Source organism: Metarhizium robertsii (assembly GCF_000187425.2).
Source record: "Metarhizium robertsii ARSEF 23 chromosome Unknown MAA_Scf_3, whole genome shotgun sequence".
Classification (NCBI taxonomy): Eukaryota; Fungi; Ascomycota; class Sordariomycetes; order Hypocreales; family Clavicipitaceae; genus Metarhizium; species Metarhizium robertsii.
In genome coordinates this window covers 2138828-2152535 of record NW_011942171.1, presented here as the reverse complement: position 1 = coordinate 2152535, position 13708 = coordinate 2138828, and the positions used below count along the sequence as shown (strand labels likewise).

At 51.1% G+C, this 13708-nt stretch overlaps 4 protein-coding genes across 4 annotated transcripts; 3 read left to right on the top strand and 1 right to left on the bottom strand.

Annotated features, from left to right (window-relative positions):
• Positions 1–250: 250 nt before the first annotated feature.
• Positions 251–1815, top strand: MAA_03751 (extracellular salicylate hydroxylase/monooxygenase; the record flags this gene model as incomplete). Its single annotated transcript, XM_007821749.2, has 3 exons — positions 251–879; positions 931–1616; positions 1721–1815. 3 exons carry the CDS (start codon positions 251–253, stop codon positions 1813–1815), a joined length of 1410 nt encoding a protein of 469 aa, XP_007819940.2.
• A 989-nt stretch (positions 1816–2804) lies between these two features.
• Positions 2805–4245, top strand: MAA_03752 (Alcohol dehydrogenase superfamily, zinc-type; the record flags this gene model as incomplete). The annotated part of the gene is made up of 5 exons (XM_007821750.1): positions 2805–2989; positions 3077–3192; positions 3257–3427; positions 3515–3646; positions 3770–4245. 5 exons carry the CDS (start codon positions 2805–2807, stop codon positions 4243–4245), a joined length of 1080 nt encoding a protein of 359 aa, XP_007819941.1.
• A 229-nt stretch (positions 4246–4474) lies between these two features.
• Positions 4475–6067, bottom strand: MAA_03753 (Amine oxidase; the record flags this gene model as incomplete). Its single annotated transcript, XM_007821751.1, has 3 exons — positions 4475–5229; positions 5325–5646; positions 5726–6067. 3 exons carry the CDS (start codon positions 6065–6067, stop codon positions 4475–4477), a joined length of 1419 nt encoding a protein of 472 aa, XP_007819942.1.
• A 4913-nt stretch (positions 6068–10980) lies between these two features.
• On the top strand, positions 10981–13192 carry MAA_03754 (Zn(2)-C6 fungal-type DNA-binding domain protein; the record flags this gene model as incomplete). Its single annotated transcript, XM_007821752.1, has 4 exons — positions 10981–11040; positions 11158–11880; positions 11954–12721; positions 12821–13192. 4 exons carry the CDS (start codon positions 10981–10983, stop codon positions 13190–13192), a joined length of 1923 nt encoding a protein of 640 aa, XP_007819943.1.
• Positions 13193–13708: the final 516 nt, after the last annotated feature.

Here is a 13708-nt window from a genome sequence, read left to right as displayed (position 1 = left end):
GTGTTTCACCGCTGGCTGGTTCGCACCTGTCAGCCACCTGGCGCCTCATCAGGCCCCCAGGCCGAATTGGGAACATTTGATTAATTCATTCGATCAGTTATGTTTTTTTGGGTTTCTTTACACGGAACGTCATGGCTCAACAAAAAAGTATAAAACATGATGGGACGTCTCTTTCTTGGTTGAAAAAAGCTAGATGACGGACAAACACCTCTTTTCGCATACTTAACTTGCTCAGACCAACATCACAAATATGAAGATTATCATCATCGGAGCCGGAATCGCAGGCTGCACAATCTACCTTGAACTGCGGAAGCATCTTCCCAAACCACCCTCTGGAGAAGCGCACAAAATCACAATCTACGAGGCGTACGACACAAATATTGACACTACTTCTGATGATCGCGGCAATGGTCCAACCTATTCCTCCACTCTCATTGTGGGCGGCGGTCTGGGGGTTGCTGCTAATGGCCTCAACGTCATCAAGCGGCTGGATGAGAACATGCTGCGTGAAATCGTCCGCGGCGGATATAGCTGTGCCACGATGAACATGAAGTGCAAAAATGGCAAAGTTCTGGCACGGATGCAGCCCGCCGGTAAGCCAGCTTTAGATGGAAAGGGACAAGGGACCATGAATACCGTTGCGTGTAGTCGCCATGGGCTGTGGCGGGAACTTCGCAAGAGGATCCCGGACGACGTTATTGTCACAAGGAGAGTTTCTGAAGTGGTCGCAAGGTCTGATGGCCTTGATGTGGTGAGTTTCGTCGATGGGAGTCCTTCTGCGGAGGCAGATCTAGTCATCGGCGCCGATGGGCTCAAGGGCCTGGCCAAGAAGGCATTATTTCCGGGTGAAAAGACAGATCCATTCCCCCCGCATTATGAGTGAGTCTTTCGCATCACCTAGTTGAAAATCGGCATCTGACAGTGTTGCAGGGGTCTTTGCGGAGTTGGTGGCTTCGTCCCTTACTCGCTCGTCAAAGGTCACGTTGAGATTGGATCGATGAACTTTGTCATGGGCGGCAACGGTTTCTTTGGGTATTTCATCGCAGAGAGCGCACTCGACGCACCCCATCGCGACTCTCCTTATCATGTTTCACCACCAGGCGAGAGCGTCGGTTGGTGGTCAACATATTCTGTCGACGAGTGTCCCGATCCAAAGTCGGTGGACAAGGAAGACATACTCAAACAGCTGCGCGAGCGCCACAAGAACTGGAAGGATCCTGTTATATGCAAAGTCCTTGAGACTTCAAAGGTGACGAGCATGTATCCTACGTGGATCGTGCCTCCGCTGCCAACGTGGGAGCGGGACGGCGTCGTCTTGGTTGGGGATGCTGCGCATGCGCTGCCCCCTACCTCTGGCCAAGGCAGCTCCCAAGCGCTGGAAGACGTCGAGTGCTTCTCTCTCTTTCTCAGCCACCACTTGGGAAAAGCCTATGAGTCTGGTGGGCATGATCCCACGGACTACAAAGGGGTCATCAGGGCGGCAGCGAAACAATACATGGATCTCCGCCAGCCTCACGTAAAGAGGATTCTCGATCACGCTCAACAGTCACAGAACCGCAAGCGCGACAAGACGGCCATCGAGGAATACATCATGTACGCCTTTATGTGGATGATAGGTAAGCATGCCACCAAGATTATAGCCTTTTGTCCCATTTCTCTCCCTTCTTGTTTTTCCTTCTTTTTAGTGATTGAATCCTGTTGAGACACTGACACAGCACAGGGTGGTTCCCAAACGTAATGACGAAGCCGTTGAAACAGCTGGTGGAATACGATATTGCTTCCGAGGTATACAAGGTGTTACATGTCAAGTCATAAGCCTATATGCGCTCGTGTCTACTCTTGTGGCATAGGGACAACATGAGCTAGTGAAATCAACACATACTCCGCTATTTACAGAGGTCAATGTTAGTATGTAATAGATGATCTTCGCTCCGATCAACTTGCAGCCAGGTAGCAGCTTCTAGGTGAGCCACAATCAAGAGTTAACCGTTCTGTACGCATGTCTGGTCAGTATCGTACCATATACTCTATGCTTGAAAGCAAAACTTGAGCGGTGGATGTAGGACGGATTCTCTAGAACAAATATCGAAACCAGCTTGGAATCTCGGCAGGGTCAGGTCTGGAATAAGGTTGCGTCGGTCGGTAAACTCGATAAAAATGCCATTTTGGTCTTTTGTGAAACTCCTACTCTTGGACTGCGGACTACGGAGTTTAGAGTGCGGATTGTTTTATTTTCTTTGTCTTTTTTTTTTTCTCCAGATCTCCATACACGGACGATAACGGTGAAATTAGTGTTCGACGCAAAACTCCGACCCTTGATCAGCCTCGGCGCCTCATCTCCACTGACAAATCAAAAGTCGCTGGCAAATTTGTGGCTCAATTGGGTAGACTTGTCAAGCTGCTCCCACGAAATACAACTCTAGGCGAAAACGAGTCCGCATCTCCAGCAGATTGCCACACTCGTGAGTCGTCGGCACTGTTGTGCAGTTGCGGGTTAGACCTTACCGGCATGATGGTTGCACCGAGACATAAGCACCGGAATGGATCTGACCATGTAGATCCAGATGACTAAACAGAGGAAGTTCTCAAAGAAGGGAAGAGAATTGCAATAAAGACCTGCCATCGCGATACAAAAAGACAATCACGCGCAAATAGACTTTATCCTTTTGCAGCATCGCACCCGGATGTCAACTTGGCTGACGTGGAAACTTACCTCTCCTCACCGAAACCTAAAAGGAACCCCGGCGAGCCGCTCAACACTCACCTTGGCCGCGCATTAAAAACATTGCCATTTTGCATTCGCCATGGCCACGATGCAGTCTATTAACACGACGGCCTACTCGGATCCTTCCGGGTACCAGCTATCGTCTCTGCCCAAGCCCGAGGTCAGCGATCCTAGTGATGTGGTTATCCAGGTTCATGCGGCCAGCATCAACCCGATTGATGTGAAGAAAGCCGCCGGCGCCATGAAGATGGTGCTCAAGGACTCGTGAGTTGTATCCATCATTTCAAACCCCTTTCCCATGACCACATGTGATGGCCCAATTGTCGCTTACAAGTTACACGTCTCGCATAGTTTTCCATACAAGGTCGGATACGACTGCGCCGGCATCGTGCTGGCCGTTGGGGAAACCGTCACGCGAGTCAAAGTCGGCGACGAGGTGTACATCCGATTGCCTGAATCTCATCGAGGTACAGAGTCCCTCTTGACTTGGTACATCTAACCGCCGTAGCACTACTAACTCTGGCAACACAGGATCCTGGAGTCAGTTTGCGAAATGCCCCGAGAGCTACGTGGCTCTCAAGCCGGCATCCCTGTCCTTTGAGGCAGCCGCCTCGCTTCCTCTCGCTGCCATGACGGCCTTCCAGGCCCTCAAGAAGTACAACGGCTCACTAGCCGGGAAGACGGTATTTGTACCGGCCGGCCGTGCGTATTTCCCTCCTCCCACTCCATCCCGACAAGCACGAAGCAATCCAGTATAATCCATTAGCTAACAGATATTGCACCTTCTAGTCAGCGGAACAGGTTCCTATGCGTGCCAATTGGCCAAGAACGTGTTTGGAGCAGGCAAGGTCATTACCACCGTGTCGACATCCAAGGTGGCCAGAGTCCCCGAACTCCTTGGCCAAGGCGTCGTTGACGAGAGTATGTATTTTTTTTTTTTTCACGCCTACATGTCCAACAACTTACCAAAGAGTTGATTCTATGCCCCAAGTTTCAAATTCCTCCCCTCATGACGGGCCCCTTGCTGACGGGCAATTCGCACAGTCATCGACTACACCCAGGCAAACCCTGCGGCCAGCATCCCCGCCAAGTCGGTAGACTTCATGCTCGACACCACCGGCCAGGCAATGGAGTTCCTGAGCCGGATGGTCCCGGAAACAGGCCTCGTCGTCTCCATCTCCACCACGCCGTCCGGCAAACAGATGCAGGATGCGGCCGTCACCAGGTCGTCCGACTCGGGCAAGATTCCGTTCGTAGCCTCCACCGTGCTGAACACGCTGGATTCTATGCGCAAGTGGCGCGCGAAGCGGTGGCGCGTCAGCTACGAGTACATGTTCCTGGATCCCAGCGGTGCTGACCTAGATGCGCTGCGTGAGCATGTCGCCGCCGGAAAGCTGAAGCCTGTTGTAGGACTCACGGTCAAGTTTGAGGACATCGAGGCCGTTAGGCAGGCTGCCATGACTTCATACCAGGGAAAAGGCGGCATCGGGAAGACTGTGATTAAAATGGACGTCAAGTGAGATTCTGTCAATTTTTCCGAGTCTCTCTCGAACGGGCTCGCCTTGGTCATGGTCTTGTCGCGGTTAAAATCTGTTTTGCTAGGCTCCTTCACACAAAGGTTGGGTTTTTTTTTTTTAAGAATTTTTCATAATACCACTGATGTCCGTACAATGCGGCTAAAACTACTTCGCATTTTCATACTTATTTCATAGTCATCAGAAAACCTTGAACATGTCGGCGCACCAACCCCTAACGTGTGGACGAGCCCCCCAAAGCATCAATAACCTCCCTCGCGCCCCGAAGTCCAGAACGAACCGCGCCCTCCATATACCCCCTCCACACATCCGCCGTCTCCGTCCCAACAAAGTGAATGTTCCGAAACGGCTCATACAGTGCCTTGCCCGCCTCGCTTGTAAGCAGCCCAGGAGGCATCACGGGACTAGGCGCACCCAATGTCCAGGGGTCTTTTGTCCACTCCTTCTCGATGACGTTGACGGGATCGGGAATCCCCTCCCCCATCGCGGTTTCAAACGCCGTCTTGAATTCCGCGAGCACGGCGGTCCGCCTCTCCTCCGCGGACAAACGAGACCAGGAGCGCCCCGTCTCTCCCGTGTGAAAGCACGTAATGCTGTATTGGCCATCTTCAGGGACACAAGTATCCCGCGTGAAGGAAATCGCAGTACCAGTAGACGTGTATACCCCCGATAGGTCGGCGGCAAGCCACCACGGTTCTGCAAATACAAGAATTGTCTTTGAGTAGTAGCCCAGCTTGGTGGATTGGCTGAGAAGCCGCTTGGGCTGTGGCAGCCCGGGGGAGAATTGGACAGTGGGGAGGAGACAGCTTGGAAGGGACATGATGACTTTCTTGGCCGTGTATTTGTCCCCGGTTTTGGATTCGACGACGCATCCTGTGGCGGACTGGGTAATGCTCGTGACTGGGCTGGAGAGTTTGACGGCACCGGGTGTCAACCCTCGTTCTATTTCAACGCTGAAACCCTGGTTTCCTGAAGCCATGGACGTTAGTTTACTTCATGATCTTGTGACTGTGTTGATGTATACATCTACGCATGTCTTCATAGGAGATGGGTGGCATTCTCACCTTGGCGGTTTCGTAGGTACTGCCCCCCGTTCTTCCCATCAGAAATCATGTTTGCAAGTCCGGCTGCGCGCTTGATGGTGTCCAGAAAGTACAATGCGCTGGGATAGCTGCTTTCCAACCCCACAAGTGCCTTGACCAGCTCGTTCACGAGAGTGTTTGCATCCTCGTTTTTGAACTTGTCTGCCACAAAATCGTGCAGCGACACCGAGTCGAGTGTCTCTGCGTTGGGTGTGAGGCTAGGATCGCTGGTATTGCTTTTCTCGGCAAGCTCTCCGATCTTTTGTAGAAGATGCATGAGCCGCTCGAGTTGTTCTGGCTCCAACTATGACACGCGCATGGTTAATATTACGAGATTAGGAATACCGCGCTTTTCTTGGTATCATTGTATAACGTAAACGTACTTTTGCCAGCATTCCGTAGGGAACCTTGTCAATTTTGCCATCTGGGGCTCTGACCACTGAGTCCCCTTCATCTCGTTGCTTGACGAGATCAAAGCTGAATTCTTGGGCTAACGAATACATTTCAGACTGGTTTGTATCGTTGATCCAAGCCGCGCCCAGGTCTACAACGCCAGTGCCCTTGGATGATGCAGGAACCGAGAGCGTCTTGCCGCCCACGCGGTCCATAGCTTCCAGGACAACATATTTCAGGCCTGCGGCGTGTATTTCTCTTGCTGCTCGGAGACCGCTTAGGCCAGCTCCAACTATTACAACGTCCAAGTTGTCGATTTGGGTTGTCGCCATGTTGAGATGTCGTGCTTGGAAAATGATTCAGGGTGTACCTCTTGGAAAAGTGAAGGACGAATGAGTGAGTTATTCTTCCAGATGTCGAGCTGAGCTGGGCAATATATAGCAGAAAATGTATGTTTTCAATGTCACCATGTCTTCAAACACGATGGTTACCACATAAAATGCCAAGAGATATCGACAATCTAGCCGCGATGTGACCGAATCGAATCGCTGGCTCCCAATTCTCGGAGCTCAAAACACCATTGTGAGCCACAGTCCACGCGTCCTAGGCAAGGATGGCAAGGGCCTAAGCACCGCCATATATATGGATTCAGCCATGGCTCCAGCAATGACAGACACACTCACATCCTATGAGAACAGTTGCCGCCCCTCAGATCTCACGTCGTCCCGCTTCACCCACTTTCCACCCCGGGCAGCTTACTCTTAACTCTGGGGCTGAAGCTTCTCCGCATCTCATTCTTGTGCTGGATCTGAACAAGATGGATGGTATGGGCTGGGTCCATCGCCGGCCGCGGTCGCCGAGGCCTCCGGAGACTCCGGACTCCAGATCGGCCAGGTTCCCCACAAAGTTCCATATCAGGCATGCGCGAACGAAGACCGGATGTACGACATGTTGCTGCCGTAAGAAGAACTGCGACGAATCCCAGCCTCGCTGTACTGGTTGTATGAGAAACGGGCTGGGCTGCTGGCCCAAGGTTGATGAGCCTCCCAAACCCAATGTCGGGGCAGAGAGAGACGACAGCAGAGTCGGGGATATGCGTTCCAGACGGAAGAGTATCAGACCCCGTTGCACTTGAACGTAGTTTCCTTGCTTCCCATGGAGGCAGGGACAAGTCTGACCTCGCAATCGCATCTCCTCCTCCAACACTACTTAACAGACACGGCTACCATGGTCTTTGCCGGCGTGCTGTCTCCGAACCCATTCATAACATGCCTACTTCCGCGGGCGCTGACCAACCCGTTGCTCATGCATAGTATACTCGCTGTCAGTGGTTCTCATCTCGCCTACGGGCTTGCGGAAGAAGCACAGGGAGCAAATTCTCCGTCCAAGGACTTAAATATAGCCAAGGAAGCTTTGGTGAAGCGCATTAAGGCGTGGGCCATGGATCCGTTGCCAGATGTAGCCTCGAGCAGGAAACGGCAAGCCTCGAGGCTCGCATCTTTGACTGGGAGCAGGAGAGAAAAGCGGCAGAATGCCTACGCCAGACATTATACATTTATGCTGCGCTGTCGCTGCTTGGTTGTCGTCTCCTAGTGACGGTCCCAGACAGGAGGTTCAGCAAAGGATTGACAGCACAATCCGCCTGGCGGCATACCTGCGGAACTCGCCATGCTCAACAAATCTTCTATGGGCGATTTTCATTGCAGGCTCTTGCAAGGAGGATACAAAACAGCGTGAAGGACTCATTTATGGTCTCAAGAATAGCAGGTACCAAATGCAGCATCTGCGAGTTGTTCAACGAGGCTTGCAGTTGCTCTGGGCGGATGATGACACTCATGCCTATGGGCCGTTTGGTTTACGCTATGTCGCCCAGAAACATGGCCTTGGCCTGGTTATTGTGTAACTAAACAAGGGCTTCATTAAGCTGTACGTTTCTTTCAGCTTTGTGTAAAGCATTACTATGGATGACCAAGAATTGAGATAGACATCATATGCCACACTTACAGAGAGCTGACTGACATATTCTCTCATTGAGTTGCCTGCTAGCGAAATTCGTTGATGTCGCTGCAAGATCCTAACCCAGTCAATCATGCTATGGGGCCATGGCCATGTACTCGTCATGCTTTCATCAGAACACTACAGTGTAGGCGTTGCATCACTTGTTCTGTCAGAGTGTCAGTAATATCAAAAGACAACGCTGCGGGTTCCACCGTAACTGAAGACTTGAAACATTTCATCGAGCCCAGCGAAACCAACCACCTGGTTCATATGCGTGCATAAACATAGATAATTGTATACCCGCAAAGCCAAGGCATCGTGACTAGCTGTAGCTGGGGCCCCTTGTCCTCGAAGTACACACATCGGACTGTAGTCATATTATTCTTTTACACAGGACCTTGTTTGCTGATTCCACCTCTTCCAGCTGATGTTTGACGATACGTAGCTCTGGGCTGAGGTTGCAGTTCAACAATTGTGACCATCGCACTTGCCCTTTAACTACCCAGGTACCTAGGTTATGTAGCATCGTTGTTCAACGTGCCATCCTGGGGCCGAATGGCAACATTGAACCATTCACGCTTTAATGGCTCCACAACTGAAGCAATAAATAGGTCACTATCCCTTCGACAAAGCAGGCATCCCTAGCATTCTCTTTCAATAACGAGCAAGGTTGGTACGGTTGTTGGTTGACGAAACCTTGTCTTCGGGCGATAATGTTCTTGGGTTGTTGCCTCTAACTGCCATTCTCTGTCCAAACGGCCGGGTATCTTGTTGGTATTAGGACAAGGACCATAGACTCTGCCGGTTGCATGCAGCCTTCAGCTGGCGGGCCGAAGGCATGGAGGTTGCTGCATGCGCAGACGTACCATTACATGAAGGATTCGCGCAGGGTTTAGGGCTTGACATTTTCTAGCAATAGGACGGCCTTGTTGCAACCATGCCAAGCTTTCATGTCATGTAGACTGGCGGACTCGGACCAGGGCTCTTCAATGCACTGAGACGTGCCGGGGTCTTTTGTTTTCTTTATTTTGGGAATACTCCGTACTTTTTGTTAATATTGCTGGCATCATTTCTTGGGGACGTCTTGTGCGACACTGGCATCCGTCAGGAGTGTGGGACACTAATCCAGTCCTTCGGACAAAATTCGGCGGCGTTTGCTACTCGATAGGCAGAATGGCGAATGGCACGGTCTGGTCGTCACCTTGCAAGGCATGAGGATCTTCTGGGTACTATCGCTTGTGTAGGGATCTCGGAGTATACCGTTGCCTCATTCCAGACAACGGGGTTCCCAACATGTAACGCGGGGAAAGTTGAGGGGCCGAGGCCCAATGGCGACCGGTTGAAGCCTTCTAAGTTCTAGCCCTTGCTAGCCTTTGAAGGTAGCTCCCGAAGCCGAAACGAGACGCAAGCGCTCCTCCCGCCAGTTTTTATTCTGATGGTTAATCTGACCCAGCTCTGCGGCACCCAGTAGCCTCTAGTACTAGTACTACTAGGGGACGTTGGCCGAGCAGGGGTCCAGACGTCGCCTCGGACGGACAGCCCAGCTTGATGTCCACCCTTCCTCAGCACTGCCGGTCGATCATCACATGCGGCAACGGCAGCCGGACCAAACTAAAAAGCCATCGGCGTGGGGGAGAGACGGTTCGGAGTCGAAACGCGGCAGTGACTTTGTTGAATTGGTTTGGGTGAGTGCGTATGTGTCGCCAAATCAACCTAAAAGACGACCAAGAATCAGCGCAAGAGCATCACGGCCAGAGACCAGCGCTCGCTACTCCGTAGAAGAGATGCTCGGTCCCGCCTGCCTGAAGAAGTCAGGAGCTCTGGATATCAAATGTGACAACCATGCAAATACGAGACTTACGAAGCAAGGTCCAGGCACAAACCGACATGTATTATTCCTAGTCCAGGGCACTCCAATGGCTGCGCAGCAATGACACCACGGAGGGGTTCGACCTTGGTTTTTGAGATGACTGGCGGTAACATTGAAGTGCCTAAAATATTGTCACCGTGCTGCGTGCATGTAGATTCTTCAAGTACCATACCTACCTGGAACCCAAGGAATCAAATGGCAAGAGCGGACAGTACAGTCTTGGGCCTTGATGACAAAAAAAGGAAAGAGCACTTGACTGGCCAAAGCGTCATGATGCGCTCCTGCAGGACATTAAGTCCCCGACACAAAACTTTACTTGATCCAAACTTCCCGAAGGTAAGGTCACATCTCGACACCTCCCGTAACTACTTCATGCCGTTGTCGCAATGCCACCTGCAAGGGCACGGCACAGAATGCACGAACATGCAATCGCCTCCCGGAGCTACAAGCGATGCCCATTTTGGTTCTGCTTGCGCTGTGAGACACAAGGACCACAGGGCGGGCTGGTTGGACTCCTCGGAGCGGACCTGCATCACCACATTATTGCCCGTCGCCTTCATGAAACCCTCGGACCATCATCCTTGTTTGATCGAAGTTTAGGAAGCGGCGTGGCCTAGTCTGGCTACCTCAGGTACCTAAGTACTTAAGTAGGTACCTAGTACCTTGAGTTAGTACTTAAAGTAAGTAGTCATCGGCAAATTTGGCTACGGAAAACGTGCGCTGCGACCGCATGGACTGTACTCACACAGCTCAACAAGCCCTAACAAGACTCTGAGGACTCCGTCCACTCGGTCCCCAGCACCAATATCATCAGTCAATGATTCCGCCATCCTGCTAATAATAATAAATACTACCGAGTACCTGTCAGTGACCAAGTGGCTAGCCACTTCACTTGCTCCAGTGCCCCACAATTGGCGACGGCAGAAAAGATCACCACCCCTTGAAGCAACTAAGCCTGGCCACCTTGCCACTGGCGTAGCTCACCACGTACCGAGTACCCCGTTCCACGTATGTACTCCGTACATGATGGACTAAGGCGGCATTCTGATTGTTACTTTTGTGTAGCATTGGCTTTGGAACCATCAAACGCCTCTGGGAGTCTTCACTTCGGTAGCAAACACAAAACCACTTTTCCACACAGCGCCACAAATGCAGTTCCCTACAGCCGGGATTATGTGGAGGCCCAGACACTGATGTGTGGAGAAACGCCATAATCCATGATAATTGACATCGGCGGACTGATAATTAGTGGCCCATGCCAGCAAGCCTCCGACTTCTTCCTTTATCATGGAATGTGGCCCGCCTCTTTCTGGAAGCTCACGAATCTTCATCATGCTGTCATTTCATCCGAAGATAGAAATTGGATGAACCGCAACCATGGTGTACGGTGGCAAGCCTTCGCGGGGCTGCCAAATGTGCAGAATTCGCAGAATTAAGGTACATGATTTGCCCATGCCCATACTCAACTCTTCTGCTTGTACAGTCATGGAATAAACCAATTGGCGGGTTGTTGTCATTGCACTCGAAAAACTCGTTAACTGGTTCATAATACAGTGTGACGAAACAAAACCTACTTGCAAGCAGTGCGCAAAGGCCAGACGCGTATGTCCCGGGTATCGAGACGTCAACAAATCTCATCCGACTTCCGAAGGAGGTAGTGCAAGCTCACAAGTTCCCGACAAACCTCAGCAATCAGCAACACCATCACTCGCACCCAAGTCAGGAAGAAGCGACGGATTATCTATGGAAGGCACTGGCACGCCTTCTCCACGCTCGTCTAGCGACAAGTCGATTCAAGCTCCGCCACCGCTAGCTGTAGACGAGCTTGCGTCCTGTCACTTCATTTCCAACTATGTTTTGATTCCTAAACAAGGCTTAGCAACTACTCGTGGGTTCTTGGAGTTCGTACTCCCCTTGTTAAAAACACCGGAGCCATCGCAGCACTTTCTCTATGCGTTCAAAGCATGTTCTCTAGCGTCTCTCAACAACCGTGTTGGAACTGGAAATGATTTTGACCGGGCCGCCCTGGGCTGCTACACGAAGGCTTTGGCTTGTACCTTCACAGCTTTGAAGGACCCAGTCTTGACAAAACGAGACGACACTCTGGCTGCCATCTTGCTACTTGGACTTTTTGAGAATATCACTGCAAAGACACTTGGAATGCTAGCATGGAGCTCCCACATCGAAGGTGCGATTCAGCTTGTCAAGTCCAGAGGTCAGGAGCAACTTCGAAGCAAAATAGGCCTGGACCTATTCATTGCTGTCCGAACCCAGATGGTAAGTACTAGTATCGCCCGTCTTTGTTCCCACCACTCTCCTTCTTAAAGCAAGTCTAATGGGCCATGACTAGATTATTCATTCCCTTAGTACTGGCAAACCACCAACACTTGACGTAGACTGGTGGGTCACCGATCCGGGTAGTAACGAGTATAGCATGCAGCTCCAGCAACTCAGTAGTCGTGTGGGAGAGCTCAAGAGCGAGGTCAATGCCCTTCTCGCCACAGTGACTCGCTCGTCTGAAAATATGGAGTTAATGAAAGACACGATACAAAATTGCAAGTCCCTGGACAAGGAAATCGTCACCTGGCTTCGAGAACTGCCAGAGCAATATATGTGGAAAACAGTTGCATGGGAGCCGTACAATCCAAGGTGCGATTATTCAAAGGCCGAGGTCTTTCCCGGCCGTATCGACGCCTACGTCGATTTATGGGTTGTAAACTTCTGGAATGTTATGCGTTGTATGCGTATTGTACTGGCGTCACTCACGATACGCTGCACAGCCTGGATCAACTTCCCGGCTGATTACCGTACGACTTCAGAATACGCGACGACAGTAAGAACTTGCGTTGAGGCAATTTCGGATATTATTGCCTCGGTGCCTTACCAAATGGGGCTCTTCTCAAAGCGCAAGGACTTGCGGAGTCACGCGACGCATTCCGTGTTTGGTTGCGGAGAAGACACATCAGAGAAAGGCTTAGCCGGGTATTTCTTACTTTGGCCGTTGGCCTGTATTCAGGGCCAGGATTATCTCACAGACTCTCAGAGGACTTGGGTGAAGGGACGCTTGAAGTCTATTGGCAACACTCTTGGTGTAAGATATGGCAACCTGCTGTCTCAGGTACGTAAAGCTAGTTGTTGTATCAGGACTGTCTCTACGTTCGCACTGCTCGAGGCACATGACGTGTTGTAGCACTCGTATACTGACTCTCAATTAAAGTTAAACGTGCGGGTACCATCTATGCTGATTCTCAGGGACCGCCTGAAGAATGATCCTCACGAGATGCCAGCTGACATTGCAGCTATTATGGCCGGCACAGCAGCTAGCGGCGCCTCTCCTCCAAGCCCAGGCGCATCGACGGCTGGAGGAGCTATGCCACCGGGCTTACCTGGCATGTCAAACCCGGAGATATCAATACCTGGGATGTCCGAAATACCGTCAGCTCCTGGCGCTTCAGCGGATGCTTTGGCGAATCAGGAAGCCATCCGTAGGCAGATGCTTAAGCGTCAAACGGAAGAACTGGTAACAAAGGCTGTGGAGAAACCTGGGAAGCTTGATGACTGGACGGTAAAGACGTGGCTGCAATTATAGTGTACCGATATGTTGCGTAACGGTAATAGGAGCAACAAAGTGGTGCAAGTTTGCGGAGCAGATGAAATAGACTGCAATATGTTTCTGGACGATGCCAGCGTTAGGCATCGGGCTGCGAGAAGGAATCAATTGTCCTAGATGTGACAAGAATCGAGAAGATGGATAGAAATATCCTGGAGGGAGTGCGTCCCACTTCTACTGCTCGTGCAATAATGTGAGGGATGCGATGTCTCTCGCCAAGTTTCGGCCTGCGTTTCATACACCCGCAGTTATTGACATCCATGCTAGTGTTGAACCATGACTAGTATATCAAATATTCAAAAAAGACCATGGAGTTAACGAAGCCGGCCATAAAATAATAAACAAATGGATTAAATAGTGATGGCTGTTTATTTTATTTCCACAAAGCTGCCTCGGTAATGTGCTGTTCTTTAAGTCCTGTTGCGCTGGGTAATGCTCTAGGTTAGCCCGCAAGCAACCCAAAATTAAAGTGGAGACGCAACGCGATACTCCGTA